General features: G+C 51.7%; 1 protein-coding gene across 1 annotated transcript in view; it reads left to right on the top strand.

The window, feature by feature from the left end:
* The window catches only part of LOC149875737 (nuclear GTPase SLIP-GC-like), a 61459-nt gene that overhangs the window by 8524 nt on the left and 26274 nt on the right, over positions 1-26661 (top strand). Inside the window, exons 3-9 of the mRNA XM_090031133.1 lie at positions 6610-6711; positions 7293-7401; positions 8007-8229; positions 9669-9890; positions 13567-13794; positions 14643-14818; positions 22214-22232. Of these exons, the coding sequence (XP_089887259.1) occupies positions 6610-6711; positions 7293-7401; positions 8007-8229; positions 9669-9890; positions 13567-13794; positions 14643-14818; positions 22214-22232 (1079 nt within the window). The remainder of the gene's footprint in view (positions 1-6609; positions 6712-7292; positions 7402-8006; positions 8230-9668; positions 9891-13566; positions 13795-14642; positions 14819-22213; positions 22233-26661) is intronic.

Raw genomic sequence — 26661 nt, 5'->3', positions numbered from 1 at the left:
AGCCCACCTCCCAGCTCCCATACAGGTCCAACCCTGCCCCCCACCAGTTTGGGCCCCACCCCCTCCCCCCCACTTTGGGACAAACCCTGGCCCCTCTACACCCCTGCTTCAAGTCCGATCCCACTCCTGCCCTTCTCCCCAATTTGGGTCCGACCCTGTTCCCCCATCTTTCCCCCCCAATCCCTCTTCGAGTCCAACCCTGCAATGAGGGAGGAGCTCCCAGCTTTCCTCAGCTGGCCCCACCAATTGTAAAGTGCTCTTCTCAATTTTATTTGTTTTGGTTTTTTGCCACTGTGGAGGTGGGTGGAGGGAGCTGCTGCACTGGAGGCTGCAGGAGGAGATGGCACCGATGGCAGGGCTCCTGTTTTAACTCGGCTGGCCCTGCCCCAGGCCGCCCAGCCTGCACAGCCAATCGGCGTATGTGCAGTTGGGCAAAAGCATTACAGACACACAGGCTAAGCCTTTTATTTTATTAGAATGAGGCTGATAGTAGCCTTGTGGGTCACCAAATCCAACCCACCACTACTGCAGGCACACATGCCATTTCTAGTCATTTCTTCTGCTGCCCAAACTGCCCTTTTTATTCTAAGTGCTTCTCTCTCCTGGATGCTTGCCAGCATGAAGTATTTATGGAGGAGAGCCATATGCCCTCACAACCTTCATTCTATTTGGTGAAATAAGCCAAGCTCTTAAGCAAAGCTCTCCTAACCAGCCTGGTGGCCCTTCTGTAGACTCACTACAGTTCCATTTTTTTTAAGTCTGGGAGACTACAACTGTGAACAGTATTCCAGATGAAACCCCACTAGTATCTTATAAATGGTGTTAACATTCCTTCATCTCTACTGAAAGTAGCTCACTTGATGCCTCCTAAATTTGCATTTGTCTGTTTCAAGCACACGTCAGTTCAGTGGCTCGTAGAAATCTTGGTATGTACCACTATACTTTTATATAAAGTATATTATAATGATCATGATATAATAATAATATGATCATTATAATAATTAAATATCATATATTTTTCTCCTCTTTCTTCCCACCTGATCAGCACCTGTTGATACCAGAATTGCTGGTATTGGTCCTTACATTCATGACCATACATTTCATACCATTAAATGTCATCTCATTTCTGTCACGCCCATGCTGCTGTCTGCTCCCAGTTTAGTTTTCCCAATTGTTAGACCCTGACTCCATGCGGCGCCCAACAACTAGGGAGACGACAGTCCAATTACCTGTGGATCCTGTTACTCATTAGCCAGAGCAGAGCAGGGAGCAAACACCAGCACACATTGCTTGAAACAGCTTTATTCAGAATGGAGACAGCTTTAGGCGAACTTCCACACTGACAGAATATGGGCAGCAGCCACGAACAATAGTGTTTTCCCCATATTTATACACTTTGGCTTACGCTCATTAACATTTACCCTGCCTTGTTCCACTCCGGTTCCACCCATTTCTCCTCCCATCTCAAGCTCCGCCTCTGTTTACTGTTTGCTTCATTAGCGTGGAATTGCCTATGCATTTCAATTATTTACATGATTTCTTGCTATGAGCGCACATCTAAGACCTTGACTTCTCTTCTTTGGTCAATGGACAGACTTTGACCAAAACCTGGAAACTTCTGGAGGCTTTTTCACCAATCACCCTTCACCTTTTTGCAAATGTTCATCTTGGATTACGTGTTGTTTTTCACATTCCAGTCTTTCTTTCTCAGGTTGTACCATCTTCCACATTCCTAAAACTTTACCTCATTTAGAGCACACAGACTGACAGAGATTCATTTGCTGCTTTTCCAACAGAAAATGGTTGACAGAGTAAAAGTGGTTACTTAGCATAAGTAAATGTTGGCCAAGATATCATTCTGCCTTGTGGTCAACAGCTCTGCTAGGCCACTGGTCATGCCTTGTATTCAGCTGCAAATCCCATGCTCTCTAAGACCCAAATTATTGTCACCCAAACACTAATGACTTCATAATGCAAAAGGCACAAACACCAGTGGAAACAAGGGCTCATTCATGCCCTGCAGCAGCTATTTGTGTGAGCCATAGAGCCAGGCTCCTTTTGTCTTGTTCTCAGTCCCTAGGAGGATTTCCAGCTGGGTTTCCCAGTGACCTAGCTACACCAGGAAGGTGCTTTTTGCCTGGACTGGCAATTAAAATTTTGTCAAATGATTGCTAGCTATGCGTTTTGCTGTCTACCATTCTGGGGTTTACATGCTACTGTGCAGCCAGGGTGAAGTTGAATGTCAATGGAGAAGCAGTAGGCTTCCAGGGTTCCAGGGCAAAAGTGAATCACTTCTGGATATGCATGGTAAGGACAAATGTGTTCACAAAGGTGAAAATGGAGCTTCAAGAGGCATTTTGGCATAGACTAGAAATAAATACTAGGGCTATGCAAAGCTTTGGATAATGATTCAGATTTGGAGATGATTCAGATGATTTAGAGGCCGAATCTACAAATCTGAATTGAAAAGCTGGAAGCTTTAGGCTTTCCGAATTGATTCAGAGTTTCTGAATCAATTCAGAAAAGATTCAGAAAAGGTTCAGAGATTCAGCCATAGGGTATAATGGGGAATCAATGAAATATCATAGATTTCATAGACATTAGGGCTGGAAGGGACCTCAGAAGATCATCGAGTCCAGCTCCCTGACAAAGGGCAGGAAGTCAGCTGGGGTCATAGGATCCCAGCAAGATAAAAATCTAAATTTCTCTTGAAGGTGTTCAATGTAGATGCTTGAACCACCTCCGCTGGCAGACTGCTCCAGACCTTGGGGGCTCGGACAGTAAAGAAATTCTTCCTTATGTCCAGCCTGAAACGGTCTTGCAGGAGTTTGTGACCGTTCGACCTCGTCATCCCTTGGGGCACTCTGGTGAACAGATGTTCCCCCAGATCCTGGTGGTCACCCCTGATAAACTTATAGGTGGCCATCAGATCACCCCTGAGCCTGTGCTTTTCCAGGCTAAAGAGCCCCATGGCTCTCAGCCTGTTGTCGTAAGGTCTGTTTTCCTGACCTCCGATCATGCACATGGCTCTTCTCTGCACCCTCTCAAGTTTCTCCACATGCTTTTTGAACTGTGGAGCCCAAAACTGGACACAGTACTCCAGCTGCGGCCTCACCAAGGCCGAGTACAAGGGGAGAATGACATCCCAGGATTTGCTTGAGAAGCATCTTTGGATTCAAGCCAGCATTTTGGTAGCTTTACTAGCTGCAGCAGCACATTGCAGGCTCATGTTCATCTTGTGGTCAATGATGACCCCCAAGTCTCTTTCTTTTGTAGTGCTAGCCAGTGTAACCCTGCCAAGCCTATAAGGATGCTGCAGGTTTTTCCTCCCAAGGTGGAGAACCTTGCATTTTTCCGTGTTAAACACCATCAGGTTCTCGTCCGCCCATTTGCTGAGCTTGTCTAGGTCAGCCAGGATCACCCGCCTATCTTCTGGTGTGGATGCTTTGCCCCAAAGTTTGGTGTCAACAGCAAACTTGGCCGGTCTGCTCCTGACTCCAGTGTCCACATCGTTAATGAAGATGTTGAACAATATGGGTCCAAGGACAAAGCCTTGGGGGACCCCACTGGTCACAGGGCACCATGACGATTGACTGCCATCAATTACAACCCTCTGGGTCTGACCATGGAGCCAACTCCCCAGCCAATGGATTGTGGTGGACCCAAGGCCACAATTGGCCAGTTTGGCCAAGAGGTGATCATGGGATACCAGATCAAAGGCTTTTTTGGAGTCAAGATATATGACATCAATCTCTTCTCCCTTGTCCAGGTGAATAGGTCACCTGGCCGTAGAAGGTAATGAGATTGGTCAAGCAAGACCTACCAGCAACAAATCCATGCTTGCTATCCCTCAGGATGTTGGCATCGGTCCATTAAGGATGGCCTCTTTAATAAACTTTTCTAAGATCTTCCCTGGGAGAGAAGTCAGGCTGATGGCCCTATAGTTAGCCAGATCCACAGATCATAGAATCATAGAATCATAGAAGTCGGGGCGAAGGGACCTTGTAGATCTTCAAGTCCGAACCCCCACCTGGGTGGGAGAAAAGACTGGACTCAAATGAGTCCAGCCAGGTAGTCATCAAGCCTCTTCTTAAAGAAGATCCCCAGGGTAGGAGCCAGCACCACTTCCCTTGGAAGTTGGTTCCAGCTCCTAGCCACCCTAACTGTGAAGTAATTCTTGCGGATGTCTAATCTAAACCTACTCTCTAATAATTTGTGTCCATTGTTCCTTGTCATGCCAGGGGGGCGGGAGGGGAAACAGTGTCTCCCCTAAACCCTTCTGGTCCCCCCCAGTGAGTTTATAGACTGTCACCAGGTCCCCCCTCAGCCTTCTCTTGTGAAGGTTGAACAGATTCAGGTCCTGCAGTCTTTCATTGTAGGGTCTGCCCTGTTGTTCCCGGGATCATGCAGGTGGCCTCCCCTGGACCCTCTCCATGCTGTCCACATCCCTCCTGAAATGGGGTGCACAGAACTGGATGCAGTACTCCAGCTGTATGCAGATCTATAACTTTGTTGTCTTTTGGTTGATTCAGATTAATCGAGCCTACAAAATACACATCACAGTCCATTCTGGCTGTTACACCAAGTGAAGTAGAATGTGTTTAGGTACCTGAGACACTTCAAAAATACATGAGAGCCCCTTAGGCATCTTAGCAGTGACCTAAAATTTTGCCCATGGGTCTGCACAGATGGAGATGGAGCTGTGCCTAGATGTGTTACCCTAGACAAATCAGAGACTAGGTCAGAGATGCTTTAGCTGCAAAGTAGAGTTTAGCCCTGTATTCTCATTGCAGTTCAAATTTAGAGCTTCAATAGCCTAAGCCTGAAACCCTCTGTATAAGGAGATGAGAACATGCTTTTTCTCCTGTTTTTTGCCTGTCTTGGCTATTCAGACTGCAAGTTCTTAGTACCTGTGCGTATGGCACATAGCTTCAGAGTTTCATAGTTTGTAGGATCGGAAGGGACCTGAGCAGCTCATCAAGTCCAACTCCCTGCCATGGCAGGAAAAAGTGCTGGGGTCAAATGACCCCAGAAAGGTGTTAATTTAGCCTTGTCTTAAAGACCCCCAGGGTAGGAGCCAGAACTACTTCTCTTGGAAGTTGGTTCCAGGCCCTAGCTGCCCTGACCGTGAAGTCGCGCCTCCTGATATCCAACCTAAACCTACCCCCTGCCAGCTTGTGACCATTATTCCTGGTCACTCCTGGCAGTGCTCGGGGGAACAAGGACTTCCCCCAATGCCCATTGGTCCCCTCTGACTAGTTTGTAACAGACCACCAGATCCCCCCTCAGCCTTCTCTTTTGAAGGCTGAACAGGTTCAGGTCCCGAAGCCTCTCCTTATAGGGCCTGCCCTGCTGCCCCCTGATCATGTGAGTGGCCTCCTCTGGCCCCTCTCCATGCTGTCCACATCCCTCCTGAAGTGCGGTGCCCAGAACTGGATGCAGTACTCCAGCTGCGGCCTGACCAGTGCCGCATAGAGGGGGGAGGATCACCTCCCTGGACCTGCTCGAGATGCATCTGTGGATGCAGGACAAGGTGCGGTTGGCCTTCCTGACCGCGTCCCCACACTGCCGGCCCGTGTTCATCTTGGCATCAATGATGACTCCAAGATCCTTTTCTGCCTCTGCCCTGACGAGAAGGGAGTTCCCCAGCCTGTAGGTATGGTGCTGGGTCTTCCCCACCAGGTGCAGTGCAGCACCTTGCACTTCTCAGTGTTGAAACCCATCCTGCTCTCATCTGCCCACCCCTGTAACTTGTCTAGGTCTGATTGCAGCCTATTTCTCCCTTCTAGCGTGCCCACTTCCCTCCACATCTTAGTGTCTTCAGCAAATTTGAACAGGTGCTTTTTACCCCCTCATCCAAGTCACTGATGAAGATGTTGAACAGTGCGGGCCCAAGGACCGAGCCCTGCGGACCCCCACTGCCCACATCCCTCCAGGCCAAAAATGACTCATCCACCACCACTCTCTGGGTGCGGCCCTCCAGCCAGTTGGCGACCCATTTGAATGTGTAGATGTTGACACCACAGTCCCCCAGTTTTTTAATGAGAACGGGGTGAGAGACAGTGTCAAAGGCCTTCCTAAAGTCCAGAAAGATTACGTCCACTCCTACCCCTGCATCTAAGCATTAGGTTGCCCCTAAGCATTACCTCCCCTGCTGGCCTCTTGTGGAAACGTGCCAGGATAATTCTCTCAAAAAGCTTACCCAAGATCGAGGTAAGACTGACTGACCTATAGTTTCCTGGCTCCTCCTTCCTCCCATTTTTGAAGATGGGGACCACATTGGCCCTCTTCCAGTCCTCTGGCACCACACCAGAGCACCATGAGTGCTCATACAGCCATGCCAGGGGTCCCACAATGACCTAGCTAATTCCCTCAGCACCCTGGGGTGGAGATCATCCAGACCAGCTGACCTGGACATAGCACAGCAGGGTCTACACCCTGGGCTGTGGGTGTTAGTGACTGCAAGTAACCACCCTGGGCTTGTGCACAGAAGCAGAATCATACCTCTGTTATCACCGGTAATTATTTGGTTACCACCAGAAATTATTTGGTTGTTCAAGCCATATCCAGAGAGCCAATGCTAATGGGAATACCCTTTACTCTGACCAGGTGCTGAGGAGGGAGAATCAGCAGAAGGGGCTCCAAACAAAAAGAGAAGGATCGACAGATTCCAAGCTTTCCTAGAGAAGCAGAAAAGGATCCTGAAGACCTGTGAGTATGAAAAACCACGAACTCTGCTGATCTTAGGGGGCTGTGCCAGGGACAGGCCTGAAAAACACGGGGCTCAGGGAGGACAAATCTGAAATCCATGCAGTGGAAAGGACAGAAGCCACTCTGCTTCCCAGGTTTGGGGTGTAGTACTGCACTCACTGATCTCCATGTAGCTGCACTGCTCTGTGTGAGACAGGGTCACCTCGGAGCCCCAAAACAGACTGGCTTTGCCCAGGCACATGTGCTGTACCCATGAGCGCATCCACTGTGACTGCCAGCTGGGGAAGAGGGCTCCTCTCCCTTGGGCTTGTCCCACTGCTCGGCAACCAGCAGAAGCACTAGTTGGAGTTTGGCCACAGAGCACCTCACTTTTAAATGTCCTCTGAATGAACAGCACCAAGCCCCCTGGCATCACACTGGGGCACTCGCTCAGGGCAGTAAAGACCCACTGTACAATTCTCACTGCGCCCTCCTGCAGCAACTTGGGTCTTGGGCACTCTCCCATCCTTGCAGCCAGCCTTGCTTTTGAGATTTGATCATGTCCCCAAACAAGATCCAGCCATGTAACTGTCCTCTTACAGATGAAGAAGTGGAAAGTGAGACAAAGAAAACTCTGCACACTGCATTTGAGAAGCTGCTCCATGTACTACCCTCTCTGGACAACATGCCAGATGGTGTTTGGTATCTCAAGTGAGTCTTCAGCCCAATTTCTCCCCTATTGAGTGATTAAAATATCCAGGGCTTCACTTACCTGCTCCAAAGAGATCTAGGTCATACCAGGGTGATCTAGCCCTAAGCAGCTGTTCTGCTCAAAGGACTTGTGCAAATCTGTGGGGCAACAGGAATTGCTGGACCAAAGGTCCATCTTGTCAGTGTCCAGTCTGACAGCCACCAGCACCAGATGCTGTTTTAGAGGAAGGTGAAAAACCTGCAGCACAGACTCTCCCAGTAGGAATCAGGCTCCACAGCCTTCTCCAGTGGCAGTGACCCTTGCAGCCTCCTGAACAGGGGGCAGAGGGGAGGACAAGGCCCTTAAAAAAACCAACTTTACTCTGCGCTGCCTGGGTAAATGGGCTGATCCAGTGTCAATGGAAAGGGGGCTTTCATTGACTCCATGGGGTTTGCGTCAGGCCAGAGCAGACTGGGCATCCTGCAGTCTCCACCTAGCAGGTCCCTTTGGAGGGTATTTTCAAAGGAAGCATTTCTGTTTGTGAGTGAAGAGCTCCCTCACCCCTCCCAAATGCATGGAGCGCTGCAGTCATCCGACCCCTTTCCTGTCTCCTTTTCCTTCCCAGGAACCGCCTCTCTGCACTGAAGGCCAAGAACTCCTTGGACCCCATTTACATTGGGCTCTTTGGCAGCACGGGGGCTGGAAAGAGCACACTGCTCAACGCCATCCTGGAGAAGAAGTTCTTCCTGCCTGTGTCGGGGAGCAGGACCTGCACCTCCTGCATCGTGGAGATCAAGACCAGCCAGACCAAATTCTATGAAGCAAATATTCACCTTCTCTCAGATGAGGCAAGGCTGGCTCTCTTGTGCAGGGGTCACAGGAGCCCACAGTTTCTTAGGACATCCCTTTCAAGGGAACTTTGCTTTCTCAGAAGTAGTCAGGAAGGGTGGGGGGTCTGCAGGTGGAAACCTGCCACAGCTGGCCTCTGCGGGGCAGCTTCTTTCACTGAATCTCACAGCTCTTCTGTTGAAGATGTCCATGAAGGCATGGGTGATTGGTGCCCCCTGAATCTGGGGGAGACCCATGGAAGCCACTGATGGTGGTGGCTCTGTCAGGAGGAGGCACCAGCCCTGCTGATAGCGTCGGTGTCAGCTGTCTGGGGGGACTGGTCCTGTAAAGCGGGGGGCACTTGCATCCCCGTGCACCCCTACCAGTTGCCTATGCATGAAGGAATGAACAGCCCCTGGATCCTGTTTCTCTTCTGCTTAGGAGGACAGGGGGAAGCAATGGCATTTCCTTCCTTGCTTCACCAATAATGGAGGTGGTTAGCTGTGTTAGTCTGAAGTCAAGCAGAAGGCAGGGCAGGTCCATGTAGTTAAGATGGTACGCCTAGATATCATAAAACAACCATAGAAATCCTAGAGCAGTGGGGCTGGAAGGGAGCTCCAGAGGTTGCATATAGTCCAAAACATGCCTGAGTCAGGATCAGCCCTGTCCAAACCTCCAGTACAAATACATAGTCAAATCCCTTAGAAAAACTACCATCAATCCTGACACAACACCAGACATCACACCTGAACCTGCCACAGGTAAAGCAGGAGAACCATGGTGACCAACATCCGGCTTCCATAAAAGGTTGTTAATATATGTTCAAGAGATCCCAGCCAGAGGCCACTATGAAGGAAGGAAAATCCTCCCCAGTCCTTACCAATCTGTCCAGGGTGTAAAATTCCTTCCAATGCAGCATCAATTTGACCCTAAGCGCAGGGGCAAGACCCTGTAACCAAGACCCTCCGGGGTTCAGTCCCAGCAGGAGCACTGGCACAGCTCAGTCCCTATCCCCAGCCCGGGCTGCAGACAGCACCTCTGAGGAAGGCTTTTGGAAAACACGTTCACCTGACAGATGCAGCTGGAGCACCTTTATCAGGAGCTGGCTAGAGTGGGAACCTCCATCCAGGCTGCTGCTTGGTTTCTTCTTCCTGAATCTAGGAATCGCTGAAGCTGCTTTTCACACAACAGCCCCTTTGCCTGCAGTATTGAGCTGCTCCTAAAGCCCCACTTCTCCTCCCTACTGAGTACTCAAAGTCCACCTTATTCATTCTAAGTGAAGAGATTCAGATTTATAACACCAGCCCCACCTCATCCGAGCTCTAGATACCCTTCTACTGAAACCCAGTACCAGTGCTGCTGGAGTGGCATCCAGTCCCAGCTACACTAACAACCTGATTCAGTTCCCACCCCACCTGCCAGTACCCCACAAAAATAATCATTTGATCTTCTCTGGAAGGAATGGAAGAAGGAGCTGAGGAATCTTGTGGAGCTTCTGAACAAGACTGGGGAAGAGGAGGAGGACGGGAGCCATGATGATGCTGATGCGGATGAAGTCATTCAGAAGCTTCAGAGTATTTATGGGGAAGGTGCCGAAACCAAAAGTTATGAAGACTTATTGAAGATGAAGCCAGTCATAAAAATTCCCACTTTGAGACGTATTCCACTCAAAGGAATGACGGTGAGTGTGTTCATACCCTTCAAGGCCAGAAATGGCCAGGGATGGATAAAGATAGTTTCATAGTTTCTAGGGTCAGAAGAGACCTGAGCAGATCATCTAGTCTGACCCCCTGCCATGGCAGGAAAGAGTACTGGGGTCAAACGACCCCAGCAAGGTGTACATCTAGCCTCCTCTTAAAGACCCCCAGGGTAGGAGCCAGCACCACTTCTCTTGGAAGTTGGTTCCAGATCCTAGCTGCCCTGACCATGAAGTCGCACCTCCTGATATCTAACCTAAATCTACCCTCTGCCAGCTTGTGACCGTTATTCCTGGTCACTCCTGGCGGTGCTCAGGGGAACAGGGACTCCCCCAGTGCCTGTTGATCTCCCCTGACTAGTTTGTAACAGGCCACTAGATCCCCCTCAGCCTTCTCTTGTGGAAGCTGAACAGGTTCAGGTCCCGTCGCCTCTCCTCGTAGGGTCTTCCCTGTTGTCCCCAGATCATGCGAGTGGCCTCCTCTGGACCCTCTCCGTGCTGTCCACATCCCTCCTGAAGAGCGGCGCCCAGAGCTGGACGCAGTACTCCAGCTGCGGCTTGACCAGTGCCACATAGAGGGGGAGGATCACCTCCCCGGACCTGCTCAACATGCATCTGTGGATGCAAGACAAGGTGCGGTTGGCCTTCCTGACCGCGTCCCCACACTGCCGGCCCATGTTCATCTTGGAGTCAATGATGACCCCCAGATCCTTTTCCACCTCCGTGCTGACAAGAGGGGAGTTTCCCAACCTGTAGGTACGGTGCCGGTTGTTCCTCCCGAGGTGCATCACCTTGCATTTGTTGGTGTTGAATCCCATCCTATTCACATCCGCCCACCCGTGTAACCTGTCTAGGTCTGATTGTAGCCTATTGCTCCCTTCTAGTGTGCCCACGTCCCCCCACATCTCAGTGTCATCAGCAAATTTGAACAGGTGCTTTTTACCTCCTCGTCCAAATCGCTGATGAAGATGTTGAACAGTGCGGGCCCAAGGACCGAGCCCTGGGGGACCCCACTGCCCACGTCCTTCTAGGTTGAGAAGGACCCATCCACCACCGCTCTCTGGGTGCGGCCCTCCAGCCAGTTGGCGACCCATCTGACTGTGTGGGTGTCTACACCACAGCCCCCAGTTTCTTAATGAGAACGGGGTGAGAGACAGTGTCAAAAGCTTTCCGGAAGTCCAGGAAGACGATGTCCACTGCTCCCCCTGCATCTAGTGATCTGGTGATCTGATCATAGAAGGCCACCAAGTTGGTCTGACAGGACCTGCCACTGATGAACCCGTGCTGGTTGCCCCTAAGCATGCAGTCCCCTGCTGGCCCCTCATGGATGTTTGCCAGCATAATTTTCTCAAACAGCTTGCCTAGGATGGAGGTAAGACTAACCGGCCTATAGTTTCCCGGGTCCTCCTTCTTCCCCTTTTTGAAAATGGGAACCACGATGGCCCTCTTCCAGTCCTCCGGCACCACACCAGAGCACCACGGGTGCTTGTAAAGCCGTGCTGGGGTCCTGCAATGACCTCGGCCAGTTCCTTTAGAACTCTAGGGTGGAGATCGTCCAGACCGGCTGACTTGAATACATCCAGTCCCTCCAGAAGTTCCCTAACTAGTTCCTCACTAACCCTTGGCCCAGGTGTGCCTCCCCCGGGGCCCAAGGGGGGCCCAGCAGGGAGGTGACAGTTCTGGTCCCTACTTAGGAAGACGGAGGCAAAGAAATCGTTAAACATGTTAGCTTTGCCGTCTGGTGTGACGACCAAATTTCCCCATGCGTCCTGCAGGGGCCCCACATTACCCGGGACCTTCTTTTTACCCCCTATGTATTTAAAGAAGGACTTCTTATTGTCCTTAACCTGGGAAGCTAGCCCCAGTTCCATCTCTGCCTTGGCCTTCCTGACTGCCCCCCTACATCCCCGAGCGACTGCAGAATAGTCCTCCCTGGTGATGACCCCTTCTTTCCATTGGGTGTATGCCTCCCTTTTAACAAGGAGACATTCCCAGATGCTTTTGGTGAGCCATGGAGGCTTGTGTGCTCTCCTGCTCCCTTTGATCCTCATTGGGATTACCTTCCTTTGGGCTTGGAGGATCGTCTCCTTAAGTAGTGACCACTCTCCTTGGACACCTGGCTCCCCTCCCCCCCGGGACCTCAGCACTTCTCCAACTATCCTCCTTAGCTCATTGAAGTCTGCCCTCCTGAAATCTAGGGCCGCTGCCTTACTGCATGCCTTTGCCACCTTGCGCTGGATGGTGAATCCCAGCAGGCGATGATCGCTGTTGCCCAGGTGGTCGAGCACCCGCAGCCCCTGCACCAGGTCATCACCCATGGCCAGCACTAGGTCCAACAAGGCATCCCCCCCAGTGGGGCTGTGCACCTCCTGGGTTCAATGGAGGTCCTGCACTCTGGCCAAGAACCGACGTGAACGATCTGACCTGGCTGACTGCTCTTCCCAGCAGATGTCTGGGAAGTTCAGGTCCTCCATGACTACCACATCCTGAGCCTTCACTACCTCTGTGAGCTGACCCAAGAAATCCTGGTCAAGCTCCTCTCCCTGGTTGGGAGGTCTGTAGTAGACCCCCACCGTTAAGTCTCTTTCCCCTCGACTGCCTTGTACCCTAACCCAAAGCACTTCAGAGTGCCCTTCCTTTAACTCCTTGCTAATTGACGAGGATGTGTATTCCTCCTTAATATAGAGCGCCATGCCCCCACCTCTCCTTCCTATCCTGTCCCTCCTGTACAACCTATAACCCTTGACATTCACCGCCCAGTCATGGGGTGTAATGGCTCAGCTGCCCCTCTTCCCCCTTTTGGACTGGACCACAGCACAGGAGCCAAAGTCCCCAGAGTCTGTAAGAATCCTCACTCCCCCTCCATGCTGAAAGACATGCCCTCCCCTCCCCTCCCCTCCCCTTCCTCCCCCTCCACTGTCCCAGGGCTGGGAGACACTTCAAAGCTTCTGCAGCCACACTACTCTACTACTGTCGCTGTTCCCAGCTAAACCCACCCCCATGCAGCTTGGCTGTAGGAGGCTTTGAATCTTCCTGCACACCTGGGAAGCAGGGAAAGCAGCAGCCCCAGGCAGCGGAAGAAAAAGGGAGGGGAGGGGATGGGAGGGAACAAGGCATGCCTTTGAGGATGGAGGAAAAGGTGGGGGGATTACTACATGCTTTAGGGATTTTGAAAAAGTCCCCAGAAGCTCCCATGGTGAAATTTACCTGCACTGGCAGCAGTGGCAGGGGAAGAGGCTGGGATCACAGGATTCAGCTACCTCTGCAGTGCAGCTGTGTACTCCTACACTCCCTTTTGCCACATCCTGGGTCTGCCCCTGGAAATGGCTATTGGGTTCAGCTAGCCTGATTTTCAAATCACAGGCCAGGGACCCTCTGTGGCTGGCCAGTAGGGGGCGCTCCTGGATTGAGCCGCCCACCTCACTGCGGCTGACCACCTTCCAGGCTCCTAATGCCTCCCTAGGGGTGCCTCATGTCTGGCTGACCCCCTTCCTGGAGCACACTCGCTAGCCTGGGGGTAATGTAGCTGCCACCACCCCAAGAAGGGACTCTCTCAGCCCTGTGTCCAAAGGCTCAGTGCATCCTGGGAGGTTGGTTCCTGTTTGCAAATGACTCTGCCACCTATCAGCAGAGATATAGATATCTGTTTTTTATGTCCCAGGCACCTGAACTTTCTGAGAAACTGGACCCTTATGTGCGGAGGCAGAGTGACGAGGATGAGAGAGAGCCAGCACAGGACGGAGACAAAGAAAAGATGCAATTCTGGCCCCTCATCAAGCATGTGGAAGTGACTCTCCCAAGGTCCGATGTGATACCAGAAGGTGTCGTGTTTATAGATGTTCCAGGGACGGGAGATTTCAACAGCAGAAGGGATCAGATGTGGAAAGAGGTGATTTGTCAGCTGAACTGTGTGTGGGAAAACCACTGAGCAGGTGTTTGGCTGTTTAAAAGTTATGCCTAAAAGTTACCTATTTTAGATTACGAAAGGCAGGCACACTCGGGAGAGAGCAGCAGTAATGCACTTGGTCAAATGGATGGAAGTTGCATCTGTGCCATGCACTGCAGGTGTTCAGGGGCCTTCCAGCTTGGATCCATTACAAGGGCCCATAGTGCCTTTCTGCATTTGCAGCACATAAGGAGGCAGAGGCCTGGCCTCTCAGATGCAGACCTGCAGTGTTTGCAAGTACCTGCATTTCCAGGTGCTGGGCTGTTCTGGTGCCATGCACTGGGGCTGCCCCGTGTGTCCATTCCAGACCCCAGCCCAGCCTTCCTGCCTGTGGGCCGTGGTTATGCTCCACTTGCTGGAACTAAAAGCCAGCCCAGGACATTTCTGGCTTGCTCTTACAAATCCTGAGCACTCTCCACTCCCATGGAAATGAGTAGGAATGCAAGGGGCACGTTTCTCATAGTACCATGGGCTAGTGTCCCATTTCTTTACCCTCCTCTGTGTGGAAGGCTGCTGTCTTCACCAGTGATAGGCAGCAACAAGAGATACAGCAGCCTTGACTCCGAGCAGGGCAGGCTGGGGTGGCTGCAGAGGAACAATTCAGGGGAGAAGCAAGGTAGAGAAGGGTGACAGGCTGACTGGGGGTGGCTTTTCTGTCAGCCTCTGGGGCTGAAACTCCACTCACCCACCCCTAGTTACACTACTGTCTCCCAAGGGTGCATCTTGGCTTGTTCCTTTGCTTCTGGATACAACTCTCTCTCTTTCTCTCTCTCTTTCTTTCTGTTTTCAAGTGCATCAATAAATGTTCAGTCATCTGGATTATCAGTGAAATTGTCCGAGTCCAGGGGGAGAGAGTCCAGGAAGTGCTGCTGGCAGAGAGCATCAAGGCATACCAAAGTGGGAGATGCACTGACATCAGCCTGGTGGTCACAAAGTCTGATGACTTGAATCTTGAAGAATACAATAGGTACCAGAACAACTGTCCTGCTTTTGTGGGGGCTAGGGTCCTTGCTTTGAAATGTAAATATCTCTGCTTGCCTTGTTCCTGCCACCCTTCCTTGCCAGTCACATTCACTGAGCTTCTGAAGCATTTAGCAATTGTTTTAAGCATGTGTTAGGGATTTTGCTTTACTCAGCTGATGGAGCAGGGGCAGGGTGATCCAAGCTAGACTGGTATTTGCCTCCCACTGCTGGAATTTGTGGGGAATCACACATGGGACTTAATTCATTCCAAAGCCCACGGTGTGTAAACACAAACACAGCACACCAAAATGGCCCAAGTTAAAATTTTTTAAGGCGAGGTAAATTAACAAAGGTCAAACACTGTGTTGTGTACAAATGCCCACAGTTCCCAACAGTATTTCACAACACAGAGATCTCTGTCTATATCCAGTTCCATCCAGGGAGGAAAGGGAGGGGGAAGAACATGGGGGGCGTCCCCAGTTTCTACCCAATAGAAACCCAATAGAAACTCTTTTATCATGCTTTCACAAGAGGCATTTGTCCCAGACCCAAATCCATTCTGTTCTAGCCATACTGTCTTTCTTAGTTCTTTACTACCCATCTCATCAAAGTTATGAAATGTTGCTCCGCTTCCTTCGTTCTTTCAAGATGGCCGCCGACAGGTGAAGTCCTTCTGAGGTCCTGCAGCTCAGGTCCCTTCTGCACGTTCCCCCCACTCCTTGACCCCCCCATTTCTCTCACAAACCTTGACCCCCCCACCCCCACAAACCTTGCCTCTCCCCAGTCTGTGCTTGTGGACCCCCTCTCTGCCCCTTTCCCCCGCTCTCTGAGTATTTTCCCAGGGCTCTGGCAGCCTTGTTTGCCTCTGCCCCTCCCCCACCCCTGCCTGTGCTCTCCCTTTGATTCCTGTTGCCTCCCTCCTGCGGAGCCCCTTACCTTGGTCTCTGCTGTCTCCTCCTGCCTTAGGGCTTGCCTACAAGCCCCTGCAGGGTTGCTCTGCCCCCCTTGGGGCCGATTTTGGGGCTGTTTCAGTCCTCTCCCAGTCCCCAGCTTCAGCTTGAAGCTTTCCCCCCCCCATGGGAGAGTTAACCCTCTCCTGCCCAGGATGGTTGCCAGCAGCCAGGGCACTTGGCATGGGGATGTCTCTGCAGACCTTCCCCTCAGCCATGGCCTGTGGGTGCACACCCCTTTCCATGTCAGAGTGGAGGAATACGCCAGACCTGCTGGGACACACAGTGTCCAGTACGCCTCCCAGGTAAACGCAGTGCCCATCGTATATCTGAGCTCTCCTAGCCTGGTGAGGGAGGTGTGTGCAGCAGGGCTGGAAATCTCGGGAGTCCACCACTTGGTTACGCCCCTGGAGAGCCTGGCAGTGTGGGTGGTGGCTTCCAATGTCCCCCCACACCTGCCAGACCAAGACCTCACCAAAGCGCTCAAGCACTACAGTGTCCTCACCAGCCCCTGGCATAGGCTGACCATGGGGAGCAGGGACCCCAAGCTCAAGCACGTCTTGTCCTTTCAGAGGCAGACATTCATGCTTCTCACAGGTGGCACCCAGAAACTGCCTCTCTCCATGACCTTGGTGTTGGATGGGAGGTCCTGTATGGTGTACACCCAGGGCAGGAATTCTTGCCACCACTGTGGCAGCAGCTCCCACCTGGCTGCCCAGTGCCCACTGGGGCAGTCAGCCAGGGCAGCGGCTGCTGCACCCACACGGGAATGGCGCATCCACTTTGGTGGGAACCTCTTCAAAGGGTGGGGTTGGGAGATCCTCCAAGCCCCCCTCCACCCCTACTCCATTCAAGGGGATCGACCCCTCTGGCACTGGCATGCCACTGGGCGGGGGGAGCCTGGGATGTCCTCTCAGGGTTCTCCTGCCCCTGTGGTGACAGATGCCCCACCTGGCGGAGGGGCTGGGGAGTCCTCCCTGTCCCAGTTCCAGCCGCGGTGGCTAGCATCTCAGGTGCTGGGACCCCATCAAGTGGAGCAGCCGAGACCTCCCCTCCACCTCCCTCCACCCCTGCCTCAGTCAAGGTGGTGAACCCAGAGGTGGTAAACCCCAAGCAGCCTGGCCCATCCCCTTCGGAGGAGATGCTGGCTGCTCCTAAGAAAGCTAAGAGCAAAAGGCAAAAAGGAGCTTCTAAAGGAGTGCCCACCCCTTTGGGCCAGCCTCTGAGAGCACCAGGGAAAATGTAGCCAGGGAACCTGACCCCACCCTCCCTGCCCCCCAGAAACCCCGCTCCCTCAGACCATGACTGAGGTTGTCCCAGCAACATCTGGCAACCCTTCGCCTCCATCCCAGCTCGTGGGGCTTGTGAGTGGCAAGGCAGAGAGAGAGTGCCTGCCTCCCCAGCATCAGGCACGGGAGACAGCAGAGGGTCCTGCCACACCTCCACCCACTCCCCTGTCCACCGAGGCCAATGAGGAGATGGAGTTCCTGCCCTCCAAGTGCTGCAAGCTGGCCATTGAGGGCATCTTCACTGGTCTCACCAGGAGGTCCCTTCCCGGAGTACAGTCCCACCGGTTCTCGGTTGGCAACATCCAGCTTCTGCTGGAGAACTCGCTCTGGATGGCCCCCAGCTATGGAGGCCTCCTCAACCTCTTAGACCAAACCAAGGGCCAGAGGAATGTGGCAGAGAGTATCCAGCAATCGTGCCCGGACCCTGTGCAATTTGTCTGTGCCGCTAGTGACGTGGTGAGGCTCATGCGCAGGGACCTGGGCACGCGTCAACATGCCTTCTGGCTTGAGAAGCTGGTGACCCAGATGATGGAGGTGTGGGGCCAAGGCGGGCCCATGGAATAGGGTTGGGCAAGAATAGGTCTTCCCCTGTCTCTGTGGTTTTTGCCCGGCTCTGTCACCTTCTCTTCCGTTGGTACCCTGCCTACCCTTCCTCTCTCTTCTCCTGCTCATGGCAGTTACCACCATTGCCTTGCTAAACAACAACAGCTTCAGAGACCCGGTGAAGTGGACAGCTGTCCTGGAGGGCTTGCAGCAAAAGCAGCTGGTGATCACCTTCCCCCAGGAGATGCACAGTGACATGTATGTTCAAGCTCACTGGCACGCTGCCTGGAGAGACTGCTTATTTTTGAGCCACAGCATCAACCTCAGTGCAGGAGTGGCAACCCTCTTCTCGCCGAAGCTGCAGTATGACTTGGCGGTGGCATGAGAGGTTGTCCCTGGCCGGCTGCTGACCATCCACTTTGCCCTGGCACACCAGAGCTTGCTCCTCGTCAACATCTATGCACCCTGATGGGAGAGAGAGGGTAGCATTCCTAGACACCATGGGGGACCTCCTGCGTGACGCCAGTGAGAACAATGACCTGCTCCTCGTGGGTGGGGATTTCAATTGCAACGTCAATGTGCTGCCAGACCGGACGGGGCCAGAGCTGCACCTGCCTTCAGCCCACAAGCGGCAGACCGTGCTGGAGGAGGCGGATCTCATCAATGCCTGGCGGGTCCTCCACACTGACGCATGCCAATACACCTGGGCAAAGATGAGTGCCAGTGGGATCACCATGGCTTGCCTTGACCACGTTTACTTCGCCCAGCACCACCTGCTGTTACTACACAGCAGCCGCATCATCCTGTCGGGCTTTTTGGACCATGCCCTGGTATGCTGTGAACTGAGCCTGCCTGGTAGATCATGCAGGCAGGCCCATTACTGGTGCCTCAACATCAGCCTGATACAGGACACCCACTTTGGGGATTGCTTTGCCCACTCTGGAGGAGCTGGGAGGCTGCGCGAGCAGACTACCCCTCCTGGCAGCTGTGTTGGGACATGGGGAAGACCCAGATTTGGGCATTCTGCCAGCTGGCAGCAAGCAAGATCCGCCGCTGCACCCAGGAGCTGCAGGAGGATGTGGCAGAGCTTGAGGCAGCCCTGCTCTGTGCAGGTAATGATGTGGCACTCCTCGAGAGCCTCTGGTCCCGCAAGAAATGCCTGCGGGAGCTGACGGAGGGTGCAGCCCGCGATGTGTGGGTTTGTGCCTGCTGCCAGGAGCTGGCAGAGGCCGACACCCCTACCACCTTCTTCTTTGGCCTGGACAGGCGATGGGCTGTGGCAAAAACGTTGGACCATCTCAAGACCCCAAAGGAATGGCTGCTCACAGACCCAGGCGAAGTGCGGGGGCATGCCATAGCTTTTTATTGGGACTTGTTTGCGGTTGACCCCATTTGTCTGGAGGCCAGTCAGCAGCTGCATAAGGACCTGCCATGCCTCAGTGCTTTGCAGGTCGAGACCCTGGAGCATGAATTCTCCCTGGCAGAACTTGAGGCTGCTGTGGGGGGACTTTCCTCGGGCAGGGCCCTGGGCCTTGATGGACTGCCCATGGAATTTTGCAAAGCCTTCTGGCCTCTCCTTGGGCCCAGCCTCCTCCATGTTTTCCATGAGACCCTCACTGAAGGGACCCTGCTGACCAGCTGCCACTGGGCAGTGCTCACCTTGCTGCCTAAGAAGGGGGACCTCAGCTGCCTTAAGAACTGGCGGCCCATCTCCCTTCTGTGCACTTACTATAAGATCCTGGTGAAGGCACTGGTGAACTGTCTCTGCACCATCATGGCCTCCGTCATCAGGCCGGAGTAGAGCTACTGTGTCCTGGGCAGGACCATCCAGGACAACCTGTTTCTGCTGCGTGACCTGCTCACGGCCATGAAGCTTTTTGGCCTTGTTGTCAGCTTGGTCTCCCTGGATTAGGAGAAGGCCTTCAATCATGTCAACCACTGGTACCTATTCAGCACCCTCGAGGCATTTGGCTTCAGGCCTCTTTTCATCACAGCCCTCTGGGTCCTGTACCACAACGTCTGCAGCCTGCTCAAGGTGAACGGCATGCTGTGCTCCCCATTCCTGGTGTGTCGCAGCTATACCAGGGCTGCCCCCTCTTGGGCATGCTGTACGCACTGGCCTTCAAACCACTGCTGCATGCTCTGCGATGTTGCTTAACCGACTTAGCCCTGACACTGGCACTGGGCCCGACCACCGACCCCCGATCCGGCTGATGGCATACACGGATTATGTGACAGTCTTTCTGGGCAGCCAGGAGGATGTGCAGGCCCTGGTGAACTGCCAATGCACCTAAGAGCTTGCTGCATCGGACCGCATCAACTGGGGCAAGAGCGACACAATCCTGCTGGGGGGAGGACCTGGTCATTCTCCCCTAGTACTCGGCCTTGGTGAGGCCGCAGCTGGAGTACTGCGTCCAGTTTTGGGCTCCACCAGGATCTGGGGGAACGTCTGTTCACCAGAGCGCCCCAAGGGATGATGAGGTCGAACGGTCACAAACTCCTGCAAGACCGTTTCAGGCTGGACATAAGGAAGAATTTCTTTCCTGTCTGAGCCCCCAAGGTCTGGAACAGTCTGCCAGCGGAGGTGGTTCAAGCACCTACATTGAACACCTTCAAGAGTAAATTGGATGCTTATCTTGCTGGGATCCTATGACCCCAGCTGACTTCCTGCCCTCTGGGCAGGGGGCTGGACTCGATGATCTCCTGAGGTCCCTTCCAGCCCTAATGTCTATGAAATCTATGAAATCTATGAGGGAGTAGAGACCAGCCTGCAGCACTGGCACTGGTGCCCACCCTCTCCTACCGCAGCCAGGTCCTCATCATCAACCTGGTGGTGGTGACCCTGTGGCACCGCTGCACCATGCTGGACCCTCTGCTGGAGCTATTCGAGCCTTCTCCTAATCCAGGGAGACCAAGCTGACAACCAGGCCAAAAAGCTTCATGGCCGTGAGCAGGTCATGCAGCAGAAACAGGTTGTCCTGGATGGTGAAGACTCTTTAATGTCTTCATCAGTGACTTGGATGAGGGAGTGAAATGTTCTCTGTCCAAATTTGCAGATGACACTAAGCTATGGGGCGAAGTGGACACGTCGGAGGGCAGGGAGCAGCTGCAAGCAGACCTGGACAGGTTAGACAAGTGGGCAGAAAACAACAGAATGCAGTTCAACAAGGAGAAATGCAAAGTGCTGCATCTAGGGAGGAAAAATGTCCAGCACACCTACAGCCTAGGAAATGACCTGCTGGGTGGCACGGAAGTGGAAAGGGATCTTGGAGTCCTAGTGGACTCCAGGATGAACATGAGTCGGCAGTGTGATGAAACCATCAGAAAAGCCAATGGCACTTTATCGTGCATCAGCAGATGCATGACAAATAGGTCCAAGGAGGTGATACTTCCTCTCTATCGGGCGCTGGTCACACTGCAGCTGGAGTACTGCGTGCAATTCTGGGCGCCGCACTTCAAGAAGGATGCGGATAATCTGGAGAGGGTCCAGAGAAGGGCCACTCGTATGGTTAAGGGCCTGCAGGCCAAGCCCTACGAGGAGAGACTAGAGAAACTGGACCTTTTCAGCCTCCGCAAGAGAAGGTTGAGAGGCGACCTGGTGGCTGCCTATAAGTTCATCAGGGGGGCACAGAAGGGAATTGGTGAGTATTTATTCACCAAGGCCCCCCCGGGGGTTACAAGAAATAATGGCCACAAGCTAGAAGAGAGAAGATTTAGATTGGATATTAGGAGGAACTTCTTCACAGTTCGAGTGGCCAAGGTCTGGAACGGGCTCCCAAGGGAGGTGGTGCTCTCCCCTACCCTGGGGGTCTTCAAGCGAAGGTTGGATGTGTATCTAGCTGGGGTAATGTAGGCCCAGCACTCTTTCCTGCTTATGCAGGGGGTCGGACTCGATGATCTATTGAGGTCCCTTCCGACCCTAGCATCTATGAATCTATGAATCTATGAACTGTATATATATAAATACTTCTTTTGTTCTCTGTGTTGTTTTTTTTTTGTCTAAAGTGTGTGGGCAGGCCTTGCAGGCCATAAACCCAGACCTTGTCCTCTAGGCCCAGATCCTCGGACCGAACTGTATATAATTTCTACTGCCCACCATTTGTCACCCTTCCCAGAATAAACGTCTCTTAAAAGTCAAAGTCTTTCTGTCTTTCATAGGACAAACTCTCCATCTCCCTCTGGCATTTAATCCATGAGTTACTGTACATATGCAGACACACCAGGGCATATTTGGATTTTCACTCTGTCCAGGGGACATGCAGGGACTGCATCTCCCCTCCTGTCACCGATGGGCATCAATCAACCTTTAGGTGAAGGGATTAGCTAGAAACAGGGTATTATGTCACTGCCTACCAAAGGATTTCTTGCACCTTCCCCTAAAGCATCTAGTACTGTCCATTGTTGCAGATGGGCTACTGGGGTAGATGAACCAGGGGTCTGGGCTAGTAATACCTTTGAACATAAAGCTCTATTTCCACCTTATGACCTGGGTGTGCTCTCATCCTTCCCATCAATCCAGGTATTTATTCAGGATGATTAAATAAAAGGAATTTTTAAAGTTTGCCAAAGTTGGCATTTCAAGTTATGTTTAAAGTTGGCATTTTCACTTTTTTTCAGGGAACGAAGACAGAAAAAAGTGAGTATTTGCATAACAGCTGTTCTACCTCTTCCAGATGGCAGCCTTTGAAATGTATTACTTATTTACTTATTTATTAGATGCTATCATGTGCCCTTACTCCGCCAGTCTCCTTTTCTCCACACTAAACATAGACTCATAAACAATGGGGGTTGAAGGGACCTCAAGAGGTCGCATCTAGTTCGACCCCTGCTCCAAGCAGGACCATCCCCAACTAGATGATTCCAGCTAGGGCTTTGTCTAGCTGGGTCTTAAAAACCTTCAAAGATGGCTAGTCCACAACCGCCCTGGACAGCCTGTTCCTTTCACTACCCTTCTAGTGAGAAAGTTCTTCCTAATAAGGCAGTCATACAAGGCTGGTTCTAACCCCTTTATCACCTTTTGTAACTGACTTCCAGCTCTGCTCCAGTTTCTCTACAATGTCCAGATCATCCCTGAAGCTCAGGCTTAACCAGTACCCTGTAAGCAGTATTATCACCTCCCATGTCTTGCCCACAATACTCCTGTAAATGCAACTCCAAACTGCATCTGCTTTTTTGTGACAGTTTCATGCTGCTGACTCATGCTGAGATTGATTCACTAACTAGGTCTTATTGTAGCATGGATTAATGGCCAGTGACAGCCAGAGAGACATCCAAAGCTGATAGCTGCATGGATACAAATACTTCCCCTAAGGGTTGTCTGGAATCCCACATTGCTGCTTTGCATAGATCATGAATAGACACATTTTTAAGACAAGCCACTGAAGTTGCAAAGGCCTGGCTGAAATCACACTATACTGCTGGGTACTGGTGTCTTATATAATTCATAATGTCATATAATTGGTGTGGTGCACCAGTAGGGGGTGCTCCTGCATTGAGCCACCCACCTCACTGTGCCCAACCACCTTCCAGGCTCCGACTGCCTCCCTGGGGGGGCGCCTCACGTCCGGCTGACCCCCTTCCTGGAGCACACTCGCTAGCCTGGGGGTAATGTAAGCTGCCACCACCCCGAGAAGGGACTCTCTTGGCCCTGTGTCCTTGGGGAAACACAGGCCTAATAGTCCGACGGGTACTCGACCCAGTACAGGCACTTGGGGCACTTCCCCAAGTCAGGGGCCAACAAGGAAAGTCTCCCTTAGTCCGCAGACCTAAGGGGCCTCTTAGGCATAATTTAGGCCACCCCTCAAAGAAGTCTCCTACACCGGTCACAAAGGAGAACTTTCTTGATTACAGGGGTAGGGTGAAAATAGGGTACAAGATAGAGCAATATCCTAGAAATCCTAAATAGCAAACAGTGTGGCTGAGGTAGCCTTTTGATCACGCATCTGAGTTACTGCCAGCTTGATATCTATCAGATCTTGAGTAGCTTGCCCACAAGCATTGTCCAGAGGCTGTTGGCGATCCCCTCTAGAGGCAGGCCGTTCCTCACTCATGAGTTATGGGGGAGAGAGCCAGTTTCAGATGGTCAAGCTCCTCTTTAAGTCTGAGCCCCCTGCATGGCTGCTGCCCCCTCCTCCTGGGCAGTCTTAACTTATATAGCCCCTGTGACCTCATTCACCCAGTCCAATGGAAGCCAGCACCTGTTGGCTGTTAGCCAACCAATTTGAAATACATCACTAGCTGCTGGGCAGACTCCAGCCCACTAGGTAGAAGCCCCTCCCCCCGGTAGCTGATCCCAGTCATGTAGGCAGAGAGAGCAGGTTTCCCCCTCAGGAATGTCTCCATCTCAGGTTACCTAAAGAGATAGGGTAAAGGTGTGTATCATCTGCTGGGCCCATCCTAATCACATCATCACAGCACAGAGATTTTGGGGAGAAAGAAAGGTGGCTTCCTGCCACACTTGGATTTCAAAAAGCCCTTTGATATAGTCTCCCATGATGCTGTTATAAAAAAAAACTAAAGGTTTGTGGGCTGGCAGAGTCCACAGTCAGGTGGGTTGAGAACTGGCTAAGGGGTCAAATCCTGAGACTGTTAGTGGATAAGCCTGTATCATCTTGGTGGGAGGTAGCCAGTAATACCCTGTAGGTTTCAGTTCTTGGCCCCGTGCTGTTTAACATCTTTATCAAAAATTTAGATGAGGACGTGGAAAGCACGTTAGCCAAGTTTGCAGAGAATACTAAGTTATGGGAAAAAGTGGTCATGCTAGTGGAGATGATGTGGATCCAAGTGAACCTGGACACAAGCTGCAAAGGTGAGTGGAGTGAAACTGGATGCAGTTCAATAAGGATAAATGGGGAGAAGTAACCAGCAGCATGAATATAGGTTAGGAGGAGACGTCTTGGCCAGTAAGATGGCTGAAAGGAACCTCAGGGTTATGGTTGATCACAGGATGAACATGAGCTACCAGTGCAATGCTGTAGTCAACAGAGCTAACAGCACACTGCAATGTGTTAGCCAATGTGTAGCAAGCAGGGCTAAGGAAGTGTTACTTCCTCTCTACTTGGTGCTGATGAGACCCCAGCTGGAGTACTGTGTCCAGTTCTGGATGCCACTCTTCAAAAAGACCTGGAAAATCTTGAGAGGGTCCAGAGAAGGACCACAAGAACGATTAAGAGCCTGGAGAAAAAACCTTATAAAAAGTAAGAGATCTGGGACTGTTCAGCCTGGGGAAGAAATGGCTGAACGGGATTTGGTGGCCATCTACATATAAGTTGTGGAAGAATTCCATCCCAGTCTCTTTTATTAGGCATTTTTTTTCCCTTTTTCATTGTCTCCTCACCTGTCTGTCAGTCTGGTTACCCCAGGTTATGGTTATGTGGCTTAAAGCAGGTACAAGGAAAGTGAACCTGGCCTTTATTGTTTTAAGCAATTACCTCATGGCATGTGGGCAGGGGCTTGAACCATGTCACACCCTTAGGTTACCATGATGCTTTTTAAATTGGTTGGTCAGCCTCAAGCAATACCTGTCTTTGATTTGTCTGAGAAGGTGAAGTCAGACAGGTTATTTAAGAGTACCTCCATCTTGGGGGTAGGAGGAGAGGCATCTTGAAACTCACTGACACACAATGAACTGCCTACCTCCAGAGGAAGCTCAGTCAGCCTCTGGATGATACTTGTGAGTAACTTACCTGAAACTTACCTAGAAATATAGCTTACTGTAATGTAGAAGTGTAACAAAAGGCTACCAAGCCATACTGTTTGCTCTGGGTTATTCTTCCCCAAACCTACCCTCTTTAACCAATAAAGCTCTCCACTATACAAGCTCAGTAATACTTGCTGGGAGAGGAATTGGGCATGCCTTTATGCTCCTTATGCTTGGATGAGTAAGGGAGGCTACTTTTTCTGCTTCAGGCTTAAGAAAGCACCTCAAGTTCTTGCAGTGGGTCAAGCAGCCTCGAGGTCTACAAGTCCTGTGTATCCTGGAGGACACAGGGCCTGAATACAGACCAGACCCCTGGGTGGTGGCAGTGGTTACCCAGGCTTGCAGGTGTGCTCCTGGAAGAGGTTGGCCAGATGTGAGGTGCCCCAGGGGAGGCATTTGGAGCTTGGTAGGTGGTCAGGTGCAGTGAGGTGGGTGGCTCAGCACAGGAGTGCCCCTCACTGGCCCTCTACATCAATATGTTAGGGGTGAATATTGGGAGCTGGGAGAAAAACTCTTCACTGGGGTGCACCACACCAGGTATATGACATTATGAATTATATAAGGCACCAGTACCCGGCAGTATAGTATGATTTCAGCCAGGCCTTTGCAACTTCAGTGGCTTGTCTTAAAAATGTGTCTATTCATGATCTATGCAAGGCAGCATCGTGGGATTCCAGACAACCCTTAGGGGAAGTATTTGTATCCATGCAGCTATCAGCTTTGGATGTCTCTCTGGCTGTCACTGGCCATTAATCCATGCTACAATAAGACCTCCTTAGACTTCTGCTTTGTAATGGCCTGTGGCAGAGCACCCAAAGTACCCATCATTAGAAGAAAGAAAAAAAGCAGCAGCTGGGGAACTCTTTGAGATGATGTCTCTGGGTACATTGTTTCACTTGCCATCCTTCCCCTCTGCTTTATGTTCCTCTAAACACTATGGACTCTGTGGTGCAGAAGGAATTGTAGTGGAAGACGGTGATGTGCTGCCTTTATATCCTCAGTATAGTGTTTGAGACCACCTAAGCACATGCTTAGACCAGGCAGATACTGCTGACAAAAATACTCCACCCACAGGTGCATCCACCACCTGTGCCAAGCCACAGTGAAGACAAAAGGTACTGGTTATTAGAAAACTTAGATTCTGAGAAAAACAGGGCTTCAAGGGGCCTCGGGATGTCATATCTGGTCAAACCCCCTGCTTATGGCAGGACCATGCCTGTCCAAACCATCTCAGTGAGTGTTTAACTTGCACACAAAAGCTTCCAGTGACAGAGACTCCACCATTTTTCTAGGTAACCTGGTCCAGTGCTCACTTATTGTAAATATAAGAAATTATTTATTGTGAAAGGAAAAATCTTTTCCCTCT

The sequence above is a fragment of the Crocodylus siamensis genome, chromosome 1, assembly GCF_052110815.1.
Source record: "Crocodylus siamensis isolate JL-2025a chromosome 1, ASM5211081v1, whole genome shotgun sequence".
NCBI classification, from domain to species: Eukaryota; Metazoa; Chordata; order Crocodylia; family Crocodylidae; genus Crocodylus; species Crocodylus siamensis.
This window is presented reverse-complemented; position numbering and strand designations above follow the sequence as displayed.